The sequence below is a fragment of the Mustela erminea genome, chromosome X (genome assembly GCF_009829155.1).
Source record: "Mustela erminea isolate mMusErm1 chromosome X, mMusErm1.Pri, whole genome shotgun sequence".
NCBI classification, from domain to species: Eukaryota; Metazoa; Chordata; class Mammalia; order Carnivora; family Mustelidae; genus Mustela; species Mustela erminea.
In genome coordinates, this window is record NC_045635.1 from 89,599,589 (window position 1) to 89,624,046 (window position 24,458).

Genomic DNA, 24,458 nt, shown 5'->3' on the forward strand with positions numbered 1-24,458 from the left:
AGATCATGACCTGAGCCGAACGCAGACACTTAAACAACCCAGCTGCCCAGGTGCCCTTGAGATGATCCTTTTAAAAGCGAAGTCAGAGCATGTCATGCTTTGCTTAAAACAACAACAACAAAAACCCATTGGACTGGGTAAAAGCAGAAATCCTTCAAATGGCCCACAAGGTCTTACAAGGTCCATGGTCAGCAGCCTCCCACCAATTGCTCTTACCTCACTGACCTTAATTTTCCTTATTTTCTCTTACAGGTATGCTCCACTCCCACTGCCCCAACACTCACTCCACACCAGACACACCGACCGTTGTACCATTCTGCAAACAAGTTAGACACTCTCCTGCCTTGGGGTTCTTGCACCTGCTGTTCCCTCTGCTTGTCCTACATAGGAACATGGCTCCTTCCTTTATCTCCTTCAGGTCTTTGTTCAAATGTTGCTTTCCCAGGTTGGCTTTCTCTGACTACCCCACTTTAAACTCCCTCTCCCCTACTACCATCCTGGCACATTAGGCCAGTTCCTTGCCTCATTTTCCTCTACAGTACTTACCACCATTGGACATATTATATATAGTCTTTATTTATCAATAAATAAATATTTCTTCTTTGAGAACATTACCTCATGAGAGCAGGGGTTTTGAACTGTTTACTATCATATTCTTAGTGCCCGGAACAGGTAATTAAAAGTATTCAATAAACGTTTTTTGAATGAACAAATCCCTTGGGTGCAAATACTTTCTGCCTAGCCTGCTGCCTTTTTTAAAAAGATCTATTTATTTATTTTCGAGAGACAAAGAGGGAGTGGGGGGAGGGCCAGAGGGAAAGAATCTTTAAGCAGACTCCCTGCTTAATGCAGAATCCAACTGGGGGCTGGATCCCAGGGCCCATGAGATCATGACCTGAGGCGAAACCCAGAGTCGGATGCTTAACTGACTGAGCCACCCAGGCACTCCCACACTTCCTTGTATGCAATAAAGCACTCAGTAAATATTTGAGGAATCAACTATGATGGAAGACTACTAACATTCTGCCTTGTTATCTGCTGCCTTCTCCAAGTACCCCTTGACACCTGGGCCTACATTAAATTTCTGCACTCTTAAAAGTATAACAAGAGGTCAGAAGGAGAGGTCCTCCGTGGACACTGCTGAACATGGCAATGAGAGAAACACAGGATGCTGCTTTGAGTATTTTCTGCCTTTGCCACTTGGACGAATCCCTTCCCATCTCTGGGACTTAGTTTCAGCATATGTAAGATGAAGCTAGGAGACTAGATGATTTCTGAAGTCCCTTCTATTTTTACAGCTTGTAGTTATGGTGCTCATGGCTAAAATTGTATGATTCTAAAATTGTATGATTTTTCTCTTCTAACCTGTGTTTCGAATATGCTGAATGAAAATGTGGTATAGGGATGAAGGCTCTCTTTGATTCCATTAGTGCATGTATCATTATAAAAATAATAAAATACCGTGTAAAAGGCCACATTAGCAACACGCAGATATGACGCTGAGGCTCACATGAGGCAGAAGACCAAAAACTAGGTTTTCTGATTCCTTCCGGGCTCCTTATGTCAAGTCCCATACATATATACATATATTTTCTCTCCTTTCCAAGGGTTAGCTAAATTAGACCTTTATCGCCAGGGTATTTTGGAAAATCCACACCCCTTCACTAGTTTGAATACACTTGGTTCCATCGCCCAAAACAAAATACAACTTTCTCTAGCCGTGGTTCTGGATGATGGAGGTGGCGTGCGTTCAACCACTTCCAAACCTTGAGACTTGTCTCCCAGGCAAAGGCAAACAGCATAGTTGCAAAGGGCAAACACGCCCTTTGGATGCACCTGTGCCACGGGTGTCTCTCGGTGCTGTCGACGTGTTTTATATCAACCCAGCCCTTATAAAGAGATAAAAATCACGTTCAGAAACAGGCAAACTTCTGCTCAGAAATCTCCCCTTCGTTCTGACAAACTGGCTGCCATCCCGATCAACAGATTTTCTTAAACGGAACTGCAAACCAGAGCCAGACTTACTCTCTGCTGCCAAAGGGGATAAATAAGCGTGCCTGAATTCCCGCTTGCGAGCAAGAGCTGGCACGACGCGTCACCAACATCCCTCCACCCCCCCAATCAAGCGTGGTTCGGCTTGGCGCATGGGAGCCAGCGCTCCCCAACAGCCTAGCTGCAGGGGGCGGGGCCATGCCTTAGCCTCGCCCTTTTCATGGCCTCCAGCCAACTGGAGGCAGGCAGAGCTGCCGCGAGAAACCCGCCCCTCGCTCCCGCTCAGCTAATCGGGGCGGCGGGGTGGGGACCTCCCCGCTGACCCCGCCTCCCCGGCGCTGGGCAATTTAGAGCCGCGCGCCGGGCGGGAATGTAAGATGGCGGAGTAGCAACGCTAAGCGGTTAGCACTGAGTCTCTTGGCCGACTTCGGGTCCCGTCTCGGCAGCAGCAGTGATCGCTGGGCGGAGAGTGCCTAGGGTAGTGAGCCAAGATGCCGAATATTAAAATCTTCAGCGGCAGCTCCCACCAGGACTTATCCCAGAAAATTGCTGACCGCCTGGGCCTGGAACTAGGCAAGGTGGTGACTAAGAAATTCAGTAATCAAGAGACCTGGTAAGGGCGAAGTTGAGACCCCGACCGGCCTCACCTGCCGGGGCGGTGGGGTTGACGCCGGGGGGACAGAGGGTAGGGGGAATGGGGCCGCCGCGGGAGTTCTGTGCGACCCGGGTGGGGGGCTGGGGTAGGGGAAGGGGCAGCTCCGTGGCAAGCGTGCCCCGCGGGTTGTTTCCGTTATGTTACCTCTCGCGGGAGGGTCACGTTCATTCTCACCGTGCCGTGGGGTGGAGTCAAGATGGAGCGTGAGGCAAAGCTGCTGGGTTTGAAGGCAAGGGCTGGAGGACCCAAGGTGGGGACAGTGGCTGCCTAGAGCGACGGAAAGGGAAAGACGCTTAGCCTCAGCCAAGGGGACACGTGGCTTTGTCGCTTCGCTGTTGAGCCATCCAGACAGGACTGGGTTCGCTTTAACTCTTGGACCAGCTTGCTTGGGAGAACCTTACTGTGTACTGAGCCCTCCCGGTGTTTCTCTTAGAGTCTACGAAGCAGCTTTTCAATTCGAAATGGTGTCGGTCGGGTTTTGTAGTGAGGAAAATTGACATTAGGTACTGAGGGCGCCAAAATTATTACTAAAGACTTCCGCTGGATTGGCAGGCGTTCGCTTTTCACATCTTTAGCATCACATCTTGAGAAGCGGAGCTCTATTGAAGTTAAATCTAGCTGCTCAGTTAAAGTGGTGCATCAACTCTGCATCCTGATTGCCAGCATCTCAGCTTGAGCCATCCAGAAAATGTTAGGTAGGGAACCTTAGTTCTGGAATCCTTGACCTTCCCCAGTGCAGCTACTGGTACGGATGATACATACAGAAACCTGTTTTTCATTTAGCAGACTCTGTCCTGAACTTGTCCACTTCCCTTGGCCCCCGTAGAGAATTTAGGAAACAGTTTTATTATCCCTGAGTGTTAAGATAATGGAGGAAAGATAATGGAGTGCAAGACCGGAATTGAGCATAGTGCATTGCAGCTTGAATTTTTTTCATTGCCTTGCTAATTAAACTTGCTCCCTCCCCCCACTTTCAACTTCCTCCTGCACCTTGGGGGCCATCTTAGAGATAAACTTAATTACCTGATCCTTCCACCAGAATGTAGAATCTTCTTGTTCTGGTATTCATACTTTGTGTTTCTTTGCCCTGTTGATCAAATCAGGACAGTGCCCACAATATCATGGGCACAGTCATCTGTTAAGGGGAAAGTTTACTCCAAACCCAAGAATCAGTTAAATTAGTTAAGGTTGCTTGCAACATTTATTCCTAGATGCCTTTCCTTTTTCCTTTCTTTAAACTTACTACCCTAGTGTAACTCCCTTACCCTTCCTAGACCTGCTGATAAAAGCATTCATGTGTAGTGGACAGCTTCCTTCTGGATACTTACTGTGCCGCTGGTTGTGATGCAGATGATAGTGCAAACACTGACACAGTCTGTAACCAGGCAATAGCTTAGTCAGAAGAGGCTGGCCAAGCTGCTGTCTTTGGCTGTGACCACACCATTATGACACCATAATAAGAAGACATTACAGGATCAGACTTTGCCAGTGGCAGTATGGTAGGGGCCAAGAATGATTTTCATTTAGAGGGGTTTTCTGGCCCCCTTAACTCTGGTTGTTAAATTCTTTTCCTACCCTTCTAGGAAAAATACAAAGACTTTTTCTTTGTGTTACCCCTTCACCCTCTGCCTAATGCATTATCCTAGAACCTGAAGCTGTACTGGGAGACAGGGAGGGTGAGAATAATTTAGTGTTCTGACTCATCTGAATTCATCAGCAATCCCAATCTACTTCGGAGATCAGGCTGGTTTCATTTTTAAACAGCTGAACAATAGCATGCTTGAAAATCCTGGCTAAGATTAAGCCCAACGTGGAAAATTGCTGACTGGTTTGGTTTCCCTGTTTCAGGCTTAATCATTAGCTTTTTGGTTCCTTAGATGGTCTAAAATCTTCGTTGAACATAATGGACTATGTTACCTATGGAGCTTCCCCCTCTCCATCCCCCTCCCCAACCTTTGGCTCTTCTGCATGACTCCTGGTCTCTAAAGGACATGGACAGAGTGGCTCAGTGGGTACTCTGGGTCATCAGAGAGAGGAACTGCAGAGCCCAGCCTCAAATGAGCCAATTTTACTATCTGTACAATTTGGCAGAATATGAGGGGTGGTGCTCTTTTGAGCAGAGTGGCTTTTCTCGAGTCAAGATCATCCATTGCTATCCAGTTATATAGGAAACATGCATACATACATACATACATGTAGGTCAGTGTCTCACACACACACAGGTAGATAGGAGGGATTAGAAGTTCATGCTCTGGAATCAGAGAACTGGCATTTGAAATCTTTGCTTTTCTTTGCCCCAGTAATGTCATCTGTAAAGTAGTATCTACCCTACCCATGGAATTATTGTGAAGATTGAATGAGATAGGAGTAAAGGAGAACACTGTCCCACACAGTAAATGCACAGTGAATGTTGATGAGAAGTGGAAGTGATTATATGCAGAAAATGTGGAAAATACAGAAGAGGACAAGGGGAAAAAAAATCCCAAATAATCCTAGCACCCACGATCACCTGTTCACATTTTCAGCTATGACCTTCCAGATGTTTGTGTGTGTTTAAGTACTTTTTCAAAAATGTAAGATGTTTGGGGCACCTGGGTAGCTCAGTCAGTTAACTGTCTGACTCTTGGTTTTTTGGCTAAGGTCATGATCTCACGGTTGCATGATCAAGCCCTGCACTGGACTCTGGTCAGTGTGGAGTCTGCTTCAGATTTTCTTTCCCTCTCACTCATTCTCTCTCTGTCTCAAATAAATAAAAGAAATCTCTTAAAATATTGAGATATCCTAGCTTTCATCACGTAGCAATATTTTTTGAATAATTTCTCCCCTTAATGTTTAGTGCACATGGTTTAAAATAGCTGTAGAGTCTTGTCCGACGGTTTTACCATTATTTTAGATAACCAAGTCCCTACTAGTAGTTATTTCCTATTATTAATGCTTTTATATGAAAACCTTTGAACATAAATCTTTGTCCATTTCTTTTTTTTTTTAAGATTTTACTAATTTATTTGACTGAGAAAGAGAGATCACAAGTAGGCAGAGTGACGGGGGTGGGGGGGAAGCAAGCTCCACATGGAGCAAAGAGCCCGATGGGGGGCTCGATCCCAGAACCCCGGGACCACTACGTGAGGGGAAGGAGAGGCTTAACCCACTGAGCCACCCAGGCCCCTGTGCTTTATCCATTTTAATCCCCTCAACCCTGTTGAGAAGTTATTATCCCCATTTTACAGGTGAAAGAACTAAGATTCAGAGGTTAAGTAATTTGCCCAACTCTAGGTATTACTGTTTAAATTTTTGCTGATAAATTATCTCATCTGGCTTTTAAAATTTTAGTATATTCAAAAGGCTTTTTGTTTGTTTGTTTACTCTCTTCAATAGTGATAAGGACCTTTGGTTTGTTTCGTTACTCTGGATAGGCTGAGAGGGGGAAGACTAACTTCGGTTGCCGAGGATTTTCCTAAGAACCATATCCCCTGGTTAGTTAATCCCTTGCATTTTGCACATGCCAGTGTCTCCGTCTGAATTCTTGAGATTTTCTTAAGACTACTAATTGCTTTCTAGATTTCAGTTGATTTCCTTCTGTGTAGCCTTCCATGCTAGTTGGATGCACTTACACCTGATGCTAAAGGAAAAGTAAAGGAAAAGCTAGTTTTCTCATTGGATGGACATAGCCAGTCTGGCCTCACTAGGAGATTGGGAGAATGATTGGCCCAAAGCCACTTGGAAAACACACCATTAGCTAGAGGGAGAGAACATGGGATGTTACCCTTTAAATTGCTAAACCAGGTTTTTCCACCTGATAGAGTATATTAAGAGCAAACAGGTTTTAGGCACAGCTGTTCTGTTATTAGTCTTTGCCTAATTTATCATCTCTTTGACTTAGAGGAAGCCATAAGAAAAATACTAAATTTTTTTGAGGAATCCTTGAACTGTTTCTTGACTGAGCTGTATAATCTGAGTGTAGGTTGCAGGCTTTTTAGGCTTTAGGAAAATGTGCACTACAGTACTACTGGAGGGAGGGATTGATCTTAATTAGCGAGATCAGCTATGCACAGTAAAATAAGGCAATGTCCTACTTTACTTGCACCACTTGATTTTGATTTATTTATTTCTTTGAGAGTGGGCTCACAAGAGTGCATGAGTGGGGAGAGGGAGAGAATTCTTCTAGCGGATTCCCCGCAGTGTGGAGCCCTGATGGAGCTCCATCTCACAATCCATGAGATCATGACTTGAGCCGGAACAAAGAGTGTAAAGCTCAACCAACTGAGCCAGGCACCCCTGCACCACTTTATTTTGAATATTGTTTAATAAAGAAAATTTCCAAGTTACTAGATACATGCCTGGTCATAACACCTGTCTGTGCTTGAGGGTAAGTTTTAGTACTGAATTTGGCTTTGGGAAACGGCTGAATGGCTGGGTGATACAATAACACAGAAATGTTCCCAGCGATTGTACAGGGTAGTGAGCTGGTGCTTTTATAAAAATTATTTTTCAAACCTCTGATGTTAGAATATAATTTCTAAAAGAATCACCTCTACTAAAGTATTATATTCAGCAAATGGTCCTGATGTGTAAGTTGGCAGTGATAATTTAATTTTACAATTCATACCTTATCTGCTTTCAAAAAAGGATTTGAAGCATGTTTCATGATGTGTCACATGTCATGTGTGTCACACGTACAAAAATTTCACTAAATAGATGCATTAGAAGCCTTCTAGAACAAAGGACTATCGTAATCATGCCAAGAATTTGGCATAAAGTGATTACTGAAGTTCAGTGTTAATTTAACTGTATCCCTTGACTTCCTGGCAGCCAAAGGGATAAAGATAAAGACATATGCAGTGGATCATGTAGTTTTTATTTTCATAAGATACTTTAGACACTTCCAAGCACAAAATTTTGGGAATTTTATGGATGGGATCCTTAAATAACGATATTGAGTAACATAAGGAGCAATGTAAGCAATTTTGTGGGTGTTTTTTAAAAAGATGTATTTACTTATTCCAGAGAGAGAAAGTGCCAAGAGAGCCAGTGGGGATAGGGGAGAAGAGGTGGCAGGGGGAGAGAGAATCTTGAGTAGACTCCCTGCTTAGTATGGAGCCCAACACGGGGCTCAACCCCAGGGCCCCAAGATCCGGGACCAGAGCTGAAGTCAGGATTCGGAGGCTTAACCAACTGAGCCACCCAGGCGCTCCTTTTAGGTATTTTTTATATTGACCCCGGTAATTGAGGCATTTTTGAAGAGGGATGGCATCATGGTCTATGGATATTGCTTTCTGGTCTTACTTGAAAATAAGAAACCTTTGAAATAGAGACTTAGCCCTTCTCTTAATGCTCTCTTGGACCACTTGTTAAACTACTGTTCCCCTAGCTTCTCATCAAACAACCTGGTTCTGGTTGAGTGAACATCTGGACCACGGATGATACTCTGTGTTCTTGACTGAAATAAGAGCCGTAGGCCTCCCGCATATCAGATGTAGAGACTACCGTTGACTTTATTGGAAATCATTGTGCCTGACTTTGGTTCTACTCCTGGGAAATGAAGATCTTAGTCAAGGAGGTGATGCGGTATGGGGCTCTCACCATAAGAATTTTGAGTTTTGAAGTTGCTCAGATATTTGAAGTACCAGGTCAAGACCCCGGAATTGTGCACCATAAAACGTAGAAGGAGCTCTTGTAGCCTGGAACTTCTCACAGGGTGGGTGGGCAGTGTGAGTAAAGGAGATGTGAGAAGTCTCTTTAAACACCACTGCCTGTTAAAGGAGACCAGCACATGGTCTCCTCCGGGAGGTGTTATTCAGCCTTGTCTGCTTGTGGTTTGTAATTTTTTAATACTATTTTTTATTTATCCCAGCATATCCCCAAATAGGGTAGTTTTAACACTTAAGTGACATTAAAATTGAGATATGTTGTTCCTTCTATTTATACCATCCTCACAATAGAGTGTGTATTTTATGCTTCTAGCATATTTCAGTTCAGTTCCTCACACTAGTCACATTTCAAGTGCTTGGTAACCACACAAGTCCAGTGCCTCCCAGATTGAACAGTGCCATTCTAGGACCTACACTTTGGAAACGTGGAAGTTGCTCTCCCAGAAAGCCCCTCCTGGCTCCCTCCTCCTTGTCTATTTGAATTTTTGAAGAGTGTCTTCAGAAAGCAGTTTTGGCATTGGCATAGTTAACATTACCGACAGAGTCCATTGCTTTTTAAGGCTGATCCTGGTGATTAATAGATGGCAGTTCACAGGGCATCTGGGTTGGTCAGTCGGTGAAGCGTCTGCCTTCGGCTCAGGTCATGACCTCGGCTGCAGGGATCCAGTCCCACATGGGGCTCCCTGCTCAGTGGGGAGTCTTGCTTCTCCCTCTGCTTCTCCCCCCGACTCGTTCTCTCTCTTTCTGTCTCTCTCAAATAAATAAGATCTTTTAAAAAAAAAAAAAAAACAACTAGCAATCGGTTAAGCTAAACCAGGGTCCACAAAATTGCCATATTGTTCATTAGGTTGCCTCTTGTATCAAGATTGCAGGATCCTGCCATAAAATTCTTCGTAACTCTCCCCACTCTGGTGGGCCCAACAGGTTGTGGTTCTACCCAAAACAAAATCTCTGCCAGCTGGGTATCTATCTGTGGAAAGGGTATGAGCAGATTTATCAAAATCCTAAAGAAACAGGTTGGACCCGCTTGCCTCTAGGGTGAAGTGAGTTACTTTGTGAGGGATGATGGAAGCCAGGCTTCTGAATCTTCTCAGTAGCGCACCTGCAGAAGGTTTGCATTCTGACTCAAGTGAGTGGCTCTCAAGGGGCAGCCGAATCCTGAGGGGGTGCTTACTAATTCACTGTGTCCAGAAGAGCACAACGGATCTGGTCCCTGCCTTCACAGAGCTTGCAGTCCAAGGGAACAGAAAACCATTAACAAGTGGGTAAAAAATAAACCCATAACAAGTCATGATAAGTAGTAAGTTGTGAAGGTAGTAATTGGGGAGAGTCACTTTGTTAGGGAACATTTCAAACAAACAGAAGCAGAATAGTATAAAGGTCTCCTCCAGTGTACACATCACCCACCCAGATCAGCAGGTATCAATTACTGGCTTTAATCTTGTTTCATCTATCAATCTCCCCTCCCACACACCTCCCCACAATTATTTTGAAACAAACATGGATGTTCTATCACCCATATGTATTTCAGTAACCACGATACCATTTTCTTGCCTAAAAAAATTAAGAGCACTAGGGTTCCAAATTTCCCTGTTTCGTAAATGGGGGAGGCCTTGCTTTCTTGAATCGGCATGCAAATGAAGCTTATATGGCACAATTGGTTGATTTTATTTAATTTTTTTTAAAGATTTTATTTATTTATTTGATAGACAGAGATCACAAGTAGTCAGAGAGGCAGGCAGAGAGAGAGGAGGAAGCAGGCTCCCCGCTGAGCAGAGAGCCGGATGCGGGGCTTGATCCCAGGACCCTGAGATCATGACCTGAGCCAAAGGCAGAGGCTTTAACCCACTGAGCCACCCAGATGCCCTGGTTGATTTTATTTTTTAAGATTTTTTATTTATTCATTTGAGAGACCAAGTAAGAGCACGAGCAGTGGGGAGGAGGGAGAACTCCCCACTGAGCAGGGAGCCAGACAATGCCTGGCGCGATCCCAGGACCCCTGGATCATGACCTGAGTGGAAGGCAGATGCTTAACCAACTGAGCCACCCAGGCACCCCGGTTGATTTTTTTTTTAAGTCACTTTTAATCTTTTGGTCCTCAGGGATGTCACTTTTTTTCAAATTAAGATAGAGGACACACTTTGATTGTAGACCTGAGAAATAAATGAGCTGCTCACAGAAAGACCATTCCAGGTAGTGGGATGAAGTGCAGGGCACTGACGTGAGGAGGGATGGATGCAGGGAACTTAGAGGAAGACAGACCATGTGACTGCTGCATAGTAAACTAGGGAGAAGGTATTTGGAGAAGAGCTATTTATCAAATCAAAAAACCGAGTTTTCCAGATTCCCTCACCGTATTAACGTAGTTTCTCAGAACGTAATCCAACTGGACAAGAGGGGCGTAATGCCCTTTGTTGTTAAAACCAAATTTCACAGCAGTCGTAGATTCACATGTAATTGTAGGAGACGATACCGAGAAATCCTGTGTACCCGTTTCCCAGTTTTCCCAAGTCTCCCAACCAGAGTTCTTCCAAACTATAGTTTTTTGGCAGAACTGTAGTGTTAATGCGAGAGGCATGATACTGCCCTTGAGGCAGTCAAGATACAAAACCATCTTGTCACCACAAGGCTCCTTCCTGTTGTAACCACACCCACACTTCTCCCTCTGTGTAGTTTCCTTAGCTTGCTTTTGTCTGCTTTGGGTGTCTCGCGGATACTGGCCTCTTAAAATGTAAAATGCGTTGCCTCATCTGTGTTCTGGAAAAGATGGTGCACAATTTGTGTTCATTCTTCAAATGTTTGGTAGAGCTCTCCAGTGAAGCTGTTTTTTGGTTAGTCTTGTTAGAGGTTTATCTGTTTGTTTGTTTGTTTGTTTGTTTTCAAAATTTTTTGAAGTTTATGTAACTAATTTCTGTACCCAACCTGGGGCTCAAACCCACGACTCCAAGATCAAGAACCACTGAGCCAGCTAGGTGCCCTGAGGCTTATCAGTTTAATTCCCCTTACCCCAAGAGTCAGCTTTGTGTTTCATTGGTTTCTCGCTTTTGTTTTCCTGTTTTCAGTTTCACTGACTTCGCTCTTACGGTAATTTTTTTCTGCTTACTTTGGGTTTATTTTGCCCATTTTCTACTTTATCGGTATAGGAACTAAGATTATTGATACTGATTTTTTTTTTTTTGCTTTTTTAAAGGTTATTTATTTATTTGAGCTAGAGAGTCATGAGCAAGAGGGAGAGGGAGAAGCAGACTCCCTGCTGAGCAGGGAGCCCCACGTGGGGCTTGATCCCAGGACCCTGAGCCATGACCTGAGCCAAAAGCAGACACTTACCTGACTGAGTCACCCAGGTGTGCCTTATTGATATTGATTATTGAGAAAATAATGCACTTTTAATGTGAGGATCCCTGGTATAAAATACTTCTTGAATTCAGTGCCTGAAGGTTTATCTCCAGATACTCCAGACCAATGTGTTTTCTTCTTTGTTCTGGCTACCAGGAATCTCAGCCTCCCTGTTCTCATTGATTTCTGGCTTGATTTTTACCATTAGCACTTATTTTTCTTGTTTTGTAATATAAACTAATCCCATTCTTTTTAAAATCAACTGTCGTTTGGATTGGAAAGGAATAAATATTAAATAATTATCTTCTGTATCACCTGCTTCTGGCAATGGAATTACCTCCCGTTGAAGTTTTGCTCTTGATCGCTAGAAGTCATCAGCTCTCTAGCCTAGTCCTGATTGATACACACTACATACTGTACACACACATCCGCAAATAACCCCCACCGCCCCTGCAGGTTTAATTCGGGAAGTGGTGTTGCTGTGAGGTGTCACGGAGGTTATGATTTTTTAATCCTAAATTATTCTTGGTAAGGATTCAAGCGTGGCTGTTAAAACTTTCTTTTTATGGTAAAGTATAGCCCTACTCCATAATTCCTGTGGAATGTTTTTTAAACAAGACTTACTAATTGGACAGAATACAGTTAGCATAAAATGGAGGCAAGGGCCACATCTGTTTTGTTCTCCATGTGTCTCTGGCACTTAGCACTGTGACTGGCATATGAACATGGACTATTTGTTGAGTGAAGTGCCAGTGTGGTAGATGTATTGGCTTCTGTAGAAGGCATCATTATAGAACAGTAGTGACTCACTCCTTACGTGATCCTTCTGCTTTTGTTCTGGGTGGATTGTGACAGTCACAGATTTTGTATCAAATTTGCATGCACATGTCTTGTTCCTCTCTATAATGAGATACAGGCAGCTCACTGAAATTACGTTCCAAGTACTTCTGAGTGCTTTAGCCAATCTTCCTGCCACATCACATGTAAAAGTAGCTATTTGTATGGCATACTGGAGTAAACTGAGGCAGTAGACTGTTTTCGGTACAGGGGCTCTCCCAAAGTGAGGGGATGTGTCCACATGACCGTGTCCACATGACCCCCACTGGGCTGTAACCCATGAACAGCACAGTAGTAGGGAAGGTGTACTTTTTAGACCTTGCTGTCCATAGAAGTGTAGGATAGTGCTTTAAAATCTCTTGTTTTTTGTGGCTCCTGGGTGGCTCAGTGGTTAAGCCTCTGCCTTTGGCTCCGGTCATAGTGCTGGAATCTGGAATCAAGTCCCACATCAGGCTCCCCGCTAAGCAGAGAGTCACCTTCTCCCTCTGACCCTCCCCCGCCATGCTCGCTCTCTCTCTCTCTCTCTCTCTCTCTCGCACTCAAATAAATAAATAAAATCTTTTAAAAAAATTCTAAATAAAATATCTTCCTTGTTTTTGCTTTCCTTCCTTTCTCGTTGTAGTGTGGAGATTGGAGAAAGCGTACGTGGAGAGGATGTCTACATTGTTCAGAGTGGTTGTGGCGAAATCAATGACAATCTAATGGAGCTTTTGATCATGATTAATGCCTGCAAGATTGCCTCAGCCAGCCGGGTTACTGCAGTCATCCCATGCTTCCCTTATGCCCGACAGGATAAAAAGGATAAGGTGGGAGCAGAATCTCCTTTAAGAAAAAAAAAAAACACTTTTTTTTTAAAATCATATGAAGTACTTGCCCAAAGTCACAAAAACTCCTTAATCCTCAGACCCATATGTAGAAGATGTATTACTTTTTTACCACACTCTCATAGGTATCACCCAGTGTTCAGAAACAATTGATGTGGGGTTGGTTTATATAAATCAACACATTCATAGTCTGTGTTTGTTCCACCTATTCATATGTGACTTCCAGTTAGCTCAATGCGACTTTTTCATTATGTCAGTAGGACTAAGCACCAGCTACCATGGAGGAGAATTATTTTTTAAACTCTAGTAGCTCCTCTGGGACCCTCTCAGGGTTCCAGCTGTGACCTCTTCATCAAACTTGGAAGTCGGTTACACGAATGCTTAGTCTCATTACACACATACACATCTCACCTCATTTGTCTGCTGTATTAGAGGCTAAGGTAATACACATAAAACTTTGCCAGGACTGTTGTAATAATCGGTGCTTAGATTTTGCATACAATGTCTGGGAGAAGGCCAGATATTTTTATTCTGAGAGAGTATGGTGCTCCCACAGAGTAAAGCGCAACGCCTTTGCTGTTTTATAGTGCAGCAGGTGTACTTGCCTGTTCTTTTTTAAGTCTGCCTGGTTTAAATAATTGAGCATTGCAACACTCGATAGGCTGAAACTATGCACATTGAGTTAAGAAAACAAAAGGTAGGAAGGTATTTTACTTTTCGGAAAGCCTATCCTGATTTGGAAAAGGGATACTCCGCTTACTCTTCATGCTAGACTGAGCTACTCATGAAGTCAGTGGCCACGGCACTTTCTATGAATTTCCTGGCAGCACAGTGCCTTGAACCTAGTAAATGCACATTAAAGGGATGCTTCTCCAGCAAATGAATTGTTTCTCAAAAAGGCTTGTTTGGTTTTTTTGTTCTTCTTTCCTCCACCTCCGTTTAGAGCCGGGCTCCAATCTCAGCCAAGCTGGTGGCAAATATGCTGTCTGTAGCAGGCGCGGATCATATTATCACCATGGACCTGCATGCTTCTCAGATTCAGGTATCTGGAAGCGAAATAGTGGGCAGTAGAAAGGGGGTTGGGGAGGAGAGAGCTGATAATGCTGGAGACCGCAGAGGAGCAAAAACCTGCCCACGTGCCGCTCAGATTAACCAGTACACTGACACCGCTGCAAGCACGCTCACCATCAGCATACTTCCTGACCTTAGTCTCTGGGGTGGATGGGTAGGGGAGGCTGGCTGGGATTCGGAGAAAGAGCATTGGGTTTGGGTTCAGACCTGGTTTGAATATTGGCTCTGACAGTCAGCGGCTTTGTAACCTTGGGCAGGTTATTTTAACTCCTCCCGAACACACACTGCATTGTCACTGTGAGTACGAAATTTATGGTGGAACGCTGGCCCAGGACAGGTGCTCAATAAACAGGAACTGTTACCGTCATCATTAAATTGAGAGGCATAGCTATCGGAACCTACTTCCTAGCATAAACCCAGAGAAAGGGGAGTGGAATACTACCTTCTATTTTGTACTATTTAAAGGGACTTTCAGATCCTCCTCGGAGGCTTGTGGCAATCCAGTGAGGTACCGGAGTAGGTGATTCTACCCATTTCATAGAAGAGGAACAGATTTGTTGAGAAACACAACTAATTAATAGCAGCTAGTATTAGAGTTACTCTGTGTGACCATTTATTATAAATACATTCTACTAGCTTCTCTAACTGGTTTAGCAGTTAGCTCTTGCTCCCTAACAAACCAGCATTTAGTGGCATAAGGCAGTATGACCTCACGAGTCTACACATTGACTGGGCTGTTCTGGTATCGGCTGAACTTGGCCATGCTTCCCAAGGGCTCACTCATGTCCCCTTCTTCAGTTATGGGTTAGCTGAGGCCAGGCCTTGCCCATCTTGGCTGGACTGTCTTGTGCCGCCCAGGTTTGAGGAAGCCATTTTTAGTCTCTTCCACCAGGCATGCCTCCCAATCAGTCTGAACGTTACAGGAAAGTATTCGTTGGGCAGATTATTATTAACCTCTTTGTATTGGTCATTTATAAATGGAAGTGCAGAAAAACAAAGCAAACACGACTCAGCTTCTTTCTACAGGGCTTTTTTGATATCCCCGTGGACAATTTGTATGCCGAGCCAGCTGTCCTGAAATGGATAAGGGAGAACATCTCTGAGTGGAGGAACTGTACTATTGTCTCACCTGATGCTGGTGGAGCAAAGAGGTATGGCTGGAATGCATATTATTCTCAAAGTACTGGGGAAGTCGTTCAGACAATTGTGTCAAAAAGTGGTATTTTTCTTTCTTTTTTTGTAAAGATTTTATTTATTTAAGAGAGAGAGATAGCGAGAGAGAGCATATGGGTGGGGGAGAGAGGGAGAAGCAGGCTCCCTGCTAAGCAGAGAGCCTGGCCTGGGGCTCAATCCCAGGACCCTGGAATCATGACCTGAGCCGAAGGCAGGTCATAACTAACTGCCCCCCACCGCCCCGCAGGTGCCCCAGAAAGTGATACTTTTCTAGCAGATGACAGTTTTTAAGTACAGTTGACCCTTGAACGACATGGGGGTTCGGGGTGTCGTCCTCCTCACCCATGTGGTCAAAAATCCACATAGAACTTTTGACCACCCCAAAACTCAACTCCTGACAGCCAACTATTACCTGGAAGCATTCCCAATAACATAAACAGCTGATTAACCCTGTTGTATTTGATGTGAATTACATAGTATATTACAAGAAAGAAAGCAAGAGATAAGAAAATGTTACTGAGAAAATATGTTTTCAGTACTCCACTGCACCAATAGAAATCGGCTCTTAAGTGGACCTGCACAGGTCAAACCCATGTCTTTCAAGGGTCAGCTCTACTTCAGAGTGGGTGGAGCTGGGGCACAGGCTGGGCATAGTTTTACTAACCCTCTTTTACTGGCCTGAGTCATGCCTGAAAGGCAGGGCAGCACAAAGGGGGCCCTTAAGTAGTTACCATGTTGTAGGCTTGACTGAAACCCATGAGTCAGCTTGGCACTGCAGAGCTAGCCACACCACTGGGAAGCGATCCAGAATGGTGGGAAATTGGGATTTCTAATGAATGGCACCCACTTTCAAACTACGTGCTATTAGTGGACAAGTAGGCGTTTTTCCTTGCCTGATGATGCTGGTGGTTAGACCATTTTCATTCTGGCATGAAGATAATAAGCAGCAAGGAAAATAAAGTGGAGTAACTTTATTTAAAAACTTTATTTTAACATTTTAAACAAACTGATTGCCAAGGATTACCAGTTTAGGGGCTTTACAGTTCACCTGGTGCAGACTGAGCTCTTGATTTCCTCAATAGTAATGCATTCAAAAGGAAAACACGTGTTCTTCTTGGTGGAAATAGAATGGAGAAGCTACAAAACACAGATGATTAGGAAAAGCTAATTCAGATCCTTCTGAAGCCACTCAGATTTTCAGTGACTGTTTCCCAACAACCTTATTACTTCACTAACTTCAGCAGAACCACCAAACTGAGAACTTGGGTTCCGTTATTCAGCCAGAGGCATGGCTTCACGAGTCCCACGTAATTGCTAGTTACCATCAGTAACAGCGGTGCGCCTAAGAAGCATCCCCCTACTGGTAGTTGTCAAACTTGTCTTAACTTGTTGGCCACTATTTTCCCATCTTGCCATGGGACTTAGAAAATAGTCATGTTTGATTTAAATAAATAATCAGGCAAGCTTTTCTTTCCAAAGTTGGGTACAGGAAAACTGCCTTCAGTAGGTGACTCTTTTGTGTGTGTGTTGATAATGTTCTTACAGCAGTGGAGTGTTTTCAGAGTGAGTGGCTGTTATCACTTCTGCCTTGGTAGGGTTTTCGGAGTATACTGGTGGAGATCCCGGTGTGCTGGTGACTTGCAGTTTCTCCCCTCAGGGCTTTAGGGAATGACTTTTCCAGCCCTTCTGCTTTGTCGGTCATTGAGTTTGTTGGCCATCGAGTCTGGACGGTTGGGGACACTTGAGCTAATTTGATCATGCATTTGTTTTGGATAATAAATGTTCCAAGCAGATGGGTTATTCTTGATGTTCCTCTTGCCCACCCAGTAGTCAGGGAGAGCACAGGGTGTGGTCCCTAGGTCAGGGTATAGATGCCATCCAAGTTGTGGTTCGGATCTTCTGTGTTCTCTGTGACAGGCTCATGCATTCTCCCCTATCCAGCACAACACCAGTCACGTGACCATAGTCATAGCAGAAACCAGGCATAATGCTCTGGTTGGAGCAGTGCTGCATTAAAAAAAAAAAAAAAGACCCAAGGCACAGGCTTCTTCGTGGACGGGGGGGAGGATGGCACAGCAGACCACAGGCCTGCATGCCATTTACACTGAGCAGCTCGCTGTCATTTATGCTGAATCGATTTCTGGTTGAGTGAATTATTATACGGGACTTGGTCATTAGTGATCGGTCTTCCTGTCCCACCTTCTAGTTCGGTTTGTATTATTGTGTAATAGCAAAATGAGACTGACGTTTTGACTTGGAGATACTTTAGGCTGTGCGGCCAGATGTCCAGTTTTCCTGGTTAATTGGTATAACTTTCTTTCTAGCGCTCCTAAAAGGAACTTCCAAGCTTGGTGTCCAGGTACAGTTGACATTGACAGTTGGTGGAGCACTGAGGGGAGTGTGGTGAGAGCACAGGCATTCTGACTCCTCTCCTGCCAGGACCAGGTTCACTTCTCACAACATCCGCATGTCAAATTGGGCCAATCTGTGCACTCGCGGCCTTAGTTAATGACGTCTTCTCTCTCTCCCCCTTCTGCTGCCAATCTATTAAATGAACGTGCCTTCGCATCCTACTGCTTCCTGGGACTGGTGAGGCATCTGGCTATCCCCCGCTCGCTGTAAACCAGAATTAATTATAATCGAAGTCTGACTAATACGCTCATAAACTGCTCTCAGGATAGGAGGCTTTAGTCTATAAAACCCACTTTGTGCCTTTGGCCTCTGAGAAGTCAATCAATGAAAGCTCTTTTCTTCCAGCCCTGGGAACAGTTTGGTTTCAAAGAGTGTTCCCTCCCTCCCCCCGCACCTCCCCGCCGGAAAACAAGCCCATCGTTTAGTCCCTGTCTTTCGTCCTTGGGTTTAACTTCGAACACCCTGTTTTGCAGAGTGACCTCCATTGCAGACCGGTTGAATGTGGACTTCGCTCTGATTCACAAAGAACGGAAGAAGGCTAACGAAGTAGACCGCATGGTGCTGGTGGGAGACGTGAAGGACCGGGTGGCCATCCTAGTGGATGACATGGCTGACACCTGTGGCACAATCTGCCATGCTGCTGACAAGTGAGTGAGGAGAGGTGGGGCCGGTGGTCAGAAGGGGAACACGTAGCCCGCTGCCATCTCAGTGCCTTACGCCAGCGGATTCTCATGGAAGTGAGTCGAGGGGGATGGTAACTAGCTTTGGGAGACTTATCACCTGAGGCTTGAGTTGCAGTGTGCATACGTTAATGAATATTTCCCCCCCCCATATCTCCTGACTTTATTATGGTAAACCATACAGAGTATAAAATTGGCCATTTTGAACATTAAGTGTACAATTCAGGGCCGTTAATTACATCGGCAGTGTCGTGCGACTGTCACCACTTTATTTGCAAAATGTTTTGACCACTCTGAATACTCAACTTTTTGTTAGTTTGATTGTTTTAAAGATTTTATTTTTATTTATTTGACACACAGAGAAAGAGAGACAGTGAGAGCAGGAGCACAAGCAGGGGAGTTGGGGAGGAAGAAGCAGGCTCCACGCTAAGCAGGGAGCCCAATGTGGGGCTTGATCCCAGGACGCTGGGATCATGACCTGAACTGAAGGCAGATGCTTAACAACTAAGCCACCCAGGTGCCCTTGAATAATCAATGTTTGGTAGTTTTAAAAAACAAATTAAGTAGATATGTATGGGCCTGAAAAGATAGGAATTGGCCCTTGGTACAGATTTGAATTGTGTGAGTCCATTTATGCATTTTGCTTTTATAAATACAGTGCAGTACTAGAAATGTATTTTCCTTGTGATTTTCTTTTTTTAAGATTTTATTTATTTATTTGAGAGAGAGAGAGCACAAGTGGGGGAGTGGCAGGCAGAGAGAGAGGGTGAAGCAGAACTCCCTGCTGGGCAGGGAGCCCAATGTGGGGCTCAATCCTAGGACCCTGAGATCATGACCTGAGCCGAAGGGAGACAGTTCACCAACTGAGCCACCCAGGTATCCCTTGCCTGCACTGTTCCAAGCTGTGCCTTCACTCTCTTCATTCTGCTGCTAGCCACCAGTCTCTTACCTCCCCAGTCCATCTCTCTCATTGCCTCCCCACTAGCTAATCTATCTGAAACTAAGGCTAGAACCCATCACTCCTCTCCTTAAAAACCTTAAGTGGCTCCCCATTGCTTATAATCCACACGACTGTGGAGAGCCTTGTTTCTAATTTTTTCTTAAACTCGGGGTATCTGTGCCATGCCCAGGGCCTGGCATATAAAAGGGGCTAAGAAAGTGTTCATGGGCTGAGCAATTCCTGATTGGGATCCTGGAGTACACATTGATAAAACTCATATCGTCCTTGTATGATTAAGGTGACCCTAATGTCTGTAGCAGATCAGCTCCCTGAAATGTCTGTTCATTACCATGATAGTTTCTTGTTCCTGGTTTACTCTGGTGCAGGTAAGTGTCCCTCTTTGGGTTTTGTGGTGCTGCATCTTTAACATACGGCTTCCAAGATTACCTTAGAAGACATTTCCAGTTTGGCCAGCCAGAAAGAGAAAACAAGAGCATGGAGAATCACCATGGAAGATTCTTCTAAGCCCAACCAGTGGTATACATTGCATCTGCCCACATTCTGATAGCTAGAATTAAGTCACAGGGCCACTCCTAACTTTGCAAGGGAGGCTGGGAAATGTAGTCCAGCTGTGTGCCCAGGATAAAAAGGCGATGGATTTTGTTGAGCCTAGCAGTCTTTTCCAGTCTTAATTCGTTAATCCGAACCAGTTCAGGTAAGTTCTTAGTCCAGTTATTTCTCTTGCTATGAACTGAATCATGTCCCCCTAAAGTTCACTGGAAGCGTAGGACTTCCAGTGATGGTATTTGGAGATGGGGCCCTTGGGAGAGGTAACTAGGTTTAGATGAGGCCATGGCAGGAGAACCTTATGATGGGAATAGTGCCTTTGTAAGAAGAGACACCCAAGAGCTGGTTCCCCCATGCATAGGTGCACACAGAAATCATGTGTGAGCACACAGTGAGAGATGGCAGCTGCCAGCAAGCCAAGAGAAGAGGCTTCAGGGTGACAGCTACCTTGTCACCACCTTGATCTTGACCTCTAGAACTGAGAGCAAGATGTGTTTTTCTAAGGCACCCAAGTTCTGATAAAATCCCCTCCCCGCTAACTCAGGCCCTTTAGTGACAAGTGAGACAAGTGAGTAATCCAGAGCAACTCTGCTTTTTCTTCTAGACTTCTCTCAGCTGGAGCCACCAGAGTTTATGCAATTTTGACTCACGGAATCTTTTCTGGCCCAGCCATTTCTCGCATTAACAACGCATGCTTTGAAGCAGTAGTTGTCACTAACACCATACCTCAGGAGGATAAGATGAAGCATTGCTCCAAAATACAGGTGAGGAGGGGACTCTTGCAAAAGAAGTCTCTGTGAGGTATTTTCAGGAGGCGGTTGCCTGTGGCGAGTTGGGGGTCTGGATTCTGAAGATGTCCTCCTTTGCCCTTAAGGGCTGAGTCTGTCATCGGGACCTGTGACCCCAAAGGAAAAAAAAAAAGCACGCTTAAAAGTTCAGATTGCAAGGCGAACCTCTGGAGGACAGAGGACTCTCTCAGTGATGGTGATACACACTCCACTTTGCAAGTCCATGCTTTACACTGTGCGTGTGTCACTCTTAGCTGTTGGCCCCTGCAGACACAGTGGGAAACCTGTGAACGGGGCGGGGTACACCCCTCAGAACTTCAGTGTCTCAGAGCCTGCTATGGAAACAGCCTAAGTTAATTACCTAGGGTTCTTGTTAAAACACAGATTCCTTGGCTCCATTTGAGACCCACAAAACCAGGAGGTCCTGGGACCACTCCTTTAATTCCAAGTAATTATTTAAGAGCTGTTGTGCTGAAAGAACAAGGCCTTGCTTCATTTAAAGTGTGTACAAGAATCCCTTGAGTCTCTGAACTTCATGTGGAGAAATACTATGCAGAATATAGCTGGGGTGGCTCACGAGGGGACGCAGCCCTGTGCTGCGGTCTGAAGGGGAAGGCTCCCTGTGAGGCTGCTCACCAGTGTCGGCCAACGGGTCGGTCATCTGTGTGCCACTAACCTGATGCTCCTCTTGGCTCCCGCAGGTGATCGACATCTCCATGATCCTGGCAGAAGCCATCAGGAGAACTCACAACGGGGAATCCGTTTCCTACCTGTTCAGCCACGTCCCTTTATAATAGAGTAACCGCTGAGGCTTTTTACAAAGTGAACCCCACCCCCTGTTTTCCCTTGGTATTTGATGACAAATTCCACAGAAGGCCCAGCTTGCTCCAGCCAAGCTTTCTAAACCCCTCATCGGGTGTATTAGCATTTCTCCTAAATGTAGAGAAAGACGGATTGAGACTAACTGCTGCGATTTTCACCCCCCCTCAAAACCCCCCCTCGCCTGCATTGTCTCATTCTGGCTTGACGCTGCTTTGAGCCTTGTAGCTTTACCTGTAGCCCAGCAGCGAGATTTCAGGCTCTGGAGGGCGCTGTGCAGGGGTGTTTGAATGTGGCCCGGGGAGGAGGGGGGAAAGCACAGACTACTTTGCATGTGAATACTTCAGGGTTTCCTTGGTTCAGAACTCCGGGCAACAGAGCCACCCGGGTTCCCCCCTCCACCCCCAGTCTGTGACAGGCTCTCAAAAGTCTCTGTGAAATGGCAGCAAGAGCCCTAGGCAGCCCCAGCTTGGGCCTCTGAGTCCTTTAAGGCCACTCTCTGGAGGGGGTGGGGGTGCCCGGGGTTGGTTGGGGAGGCAGCACACAGGGCAATGACTGCTTCTTGGGAGGAAAAAGCCTGATCCTTCATCCCCTGCTCGGGGATTGTGTCGCTTGGATTCTCCTTTGTGGCCATTCCTTTCCATTTGGCTTGACCTTCAGCCATCTTGCCCTTCCCCTGGCCAGATGTCCTCCGGGCGCAAGTGGTCCCCGTACCAGTCTTCTGGAAAGCAAAGTCGCTTCCTGCTGCGTAATCTCTGACATTGACACGGATTATTTTTGTCATAGAGTAATCTTCCGTAGCCCGCTACCACCATGGTAGTAGGTTTTAGGTGGGGTCGTAGTGCCTTTTGATTAATTTAAATATTTCATCTTCCTTCCATCTCTTTGGTCTCTCCAGTGACCTGAGATTTCTGTTAAAAAGACTGATGTTATTGTCTCTTGTAGAGGAAACTAATAAAGTGTCTGTGTGTGATTTGTGGGTCCTTACCGTGTCTGTACCGATCTTTCTGCTGCAGATTTGGTCTAAAGGGATCTTGCTGCCCAATGATAGCTCTTCTGCGTCTCTAGACTGTTAGCTGCATGGTTCAGCCAAGAGAAGACCTTGGCCACAGTTCTGTTCAATAGTAAGACCTTAAGAAGTCTGGGGTTTACCGAGAACTACATATGGTGTGATTCTGTGCCTTCTATACCGGAGGGTACATTGCATGTCAGGCCTCCTGGATCTCTGGTTCTCCCCAAGGCTGGACATTCAGTACTTTCTCATAGGAAGAGTGTAGTTTCTATCATTTATTCATTTGGAACCAATTTTGCCAAATGCAAAATTTCCCTCCATTGGTAGTAGACACACGTGTGGCATTTCATATCAGGCCTCCTAATTAAAAACTGGGGAAGATAAATGTGTACAATTAAAGAATGAATTATAATGCATTCCAGAACGTTCAGTGGGGTTTTTTTGTTTGTTTTGGTTTTGTTTTTGTTTTTGGTGCTTCATTAAATAAGGGTGCCCTTTTTCTTCGGGAGAAGCCACGTGCTTCCAGAGCTTTCTGCAGAGCTCAGCGCCCCTTTATCTTTGAAGCCTGGTTCTGCTTTTGTTTGCCTTGGTTGCACTTTACGTTGAATATTGGGATCTCAACTTTACAGTGAGGCTTTTGGGGGAAAAAACAGGGTGGATTCCAAAGAGACTGAGGTGGGCTCTGAAGTATGTGCCTCTGACCCGCTAGTCCTCATTCACCTGGTCAGGCTGCTGCTCCAGGAGCCACTGACGTGAAGCATCAGTGCCCTAACCTGCCCTTCATGCAGCTTCCTGAAGTACTGGGTCAGTGGGTCAGGGCTTGCTGTGTCCAAACATTTCGACTACTGTGGGCCCCCTTGGGTCACCCAGTTCCTAGAATGAGGTTTTAAGGTCACTCAGGAGAGGCCTTTGGTCCCCACCTTTGGGCCCCTCTGCCTGGGAGAGGGTCAGTATTCAGTCCCCTATGGCACCCAGCCAAGTGCCACAAGCTCCTCTAAGCGGGAGAGCCCCCAAGTGCCCTGGAAGACAAGTGGGTCTCGACTAGGGAACAGCGGCAGGAACAGAGGTGGTGGGGTGAGAGGGGAGGCACCAAAGCCAGGATGGATCGGCCTGCACCTGTAAGGGCCCGATGCCTGCTGCTGAGTGAAAGGCATCCCCAGCTTCTCCACATCCCTCACCTCCCACCCTCTGAGCCAGAGGAGGGGAGAGGCCTTGGAACAACGGAAACCTCACCTCAATGGAGTCCCCAGGCTAATGCCTTTATAAGAGATTTCATTGCAAATTGGGGCCAATCTCCCTGCCAGATTGGGAATAGAAGCATTTTCGGCTAGAGAGTTTATTTAATTGGACTGTTAATAGCATGCAGCCCTTGACCTGAGGGTTATAAGGCTCATGGAGAAAGGCTGCAGTTTAAAAAAGAAAAACCTAGGGTGCCAGGGTGGCTGTCGTTAAACCTCTGTCTTCAGCTCAGGTCATGATCCCAGGGTCCTGGGATCAAGCCCCACATCGGGCTCCCTGCTCGGCGGTAAGCCTGCTTCTCCCTCTCCCATTCCCTGTTTTTTTATTCTCTCTCACAGTGTCTGTCTCTGTCAAATTACTTAAAGAAGAAAGACCTGCCCGTCTTAGCGATCTTGCCTCCTACCGTCTCTTACTAGCTCTGGTTGTGGGGTGGGGAATAGGCTTCTGGAAAGCGATCTGGGTATT

At 45.4% G+C, this 24,458-nt stretch overlaps 1 protein-coding gene across 1 annotated transcript; it reads left to right on the forward strand.

Moving 5' to 3' along the window:
• The first annotated feature begins 2,329 nt into the window (after nt 1-2,329).
• Nucleotides 2,330-22,715, forward strand: PRPS1 (phosphoribosyl pyrophosphate synthetase 1). Its single transcript, XM_032330571.1, has 7 exons — nt 2,330-2,605; nt 13,091-13,274; nt 14,236-14,334; nt 15,390-15,514; nt 18,422-18,595; nt 20,740-20,899; nt 21,625-22,715. The coding sequence occupies exons 1-7, from the start codon at nt 2,484-2,486 to the stop codon at nt 21,715-21,717; spliced, it is 957 nt and encodes a 318-aa protein (XP_032186462.1). The 5' UTR covers nt 2,330-2,483; the 3' UTR covers nt 21,718-22,715.
• Nucleotides 22,716-24,458: the final 1,743 nt, after the last annotated feature.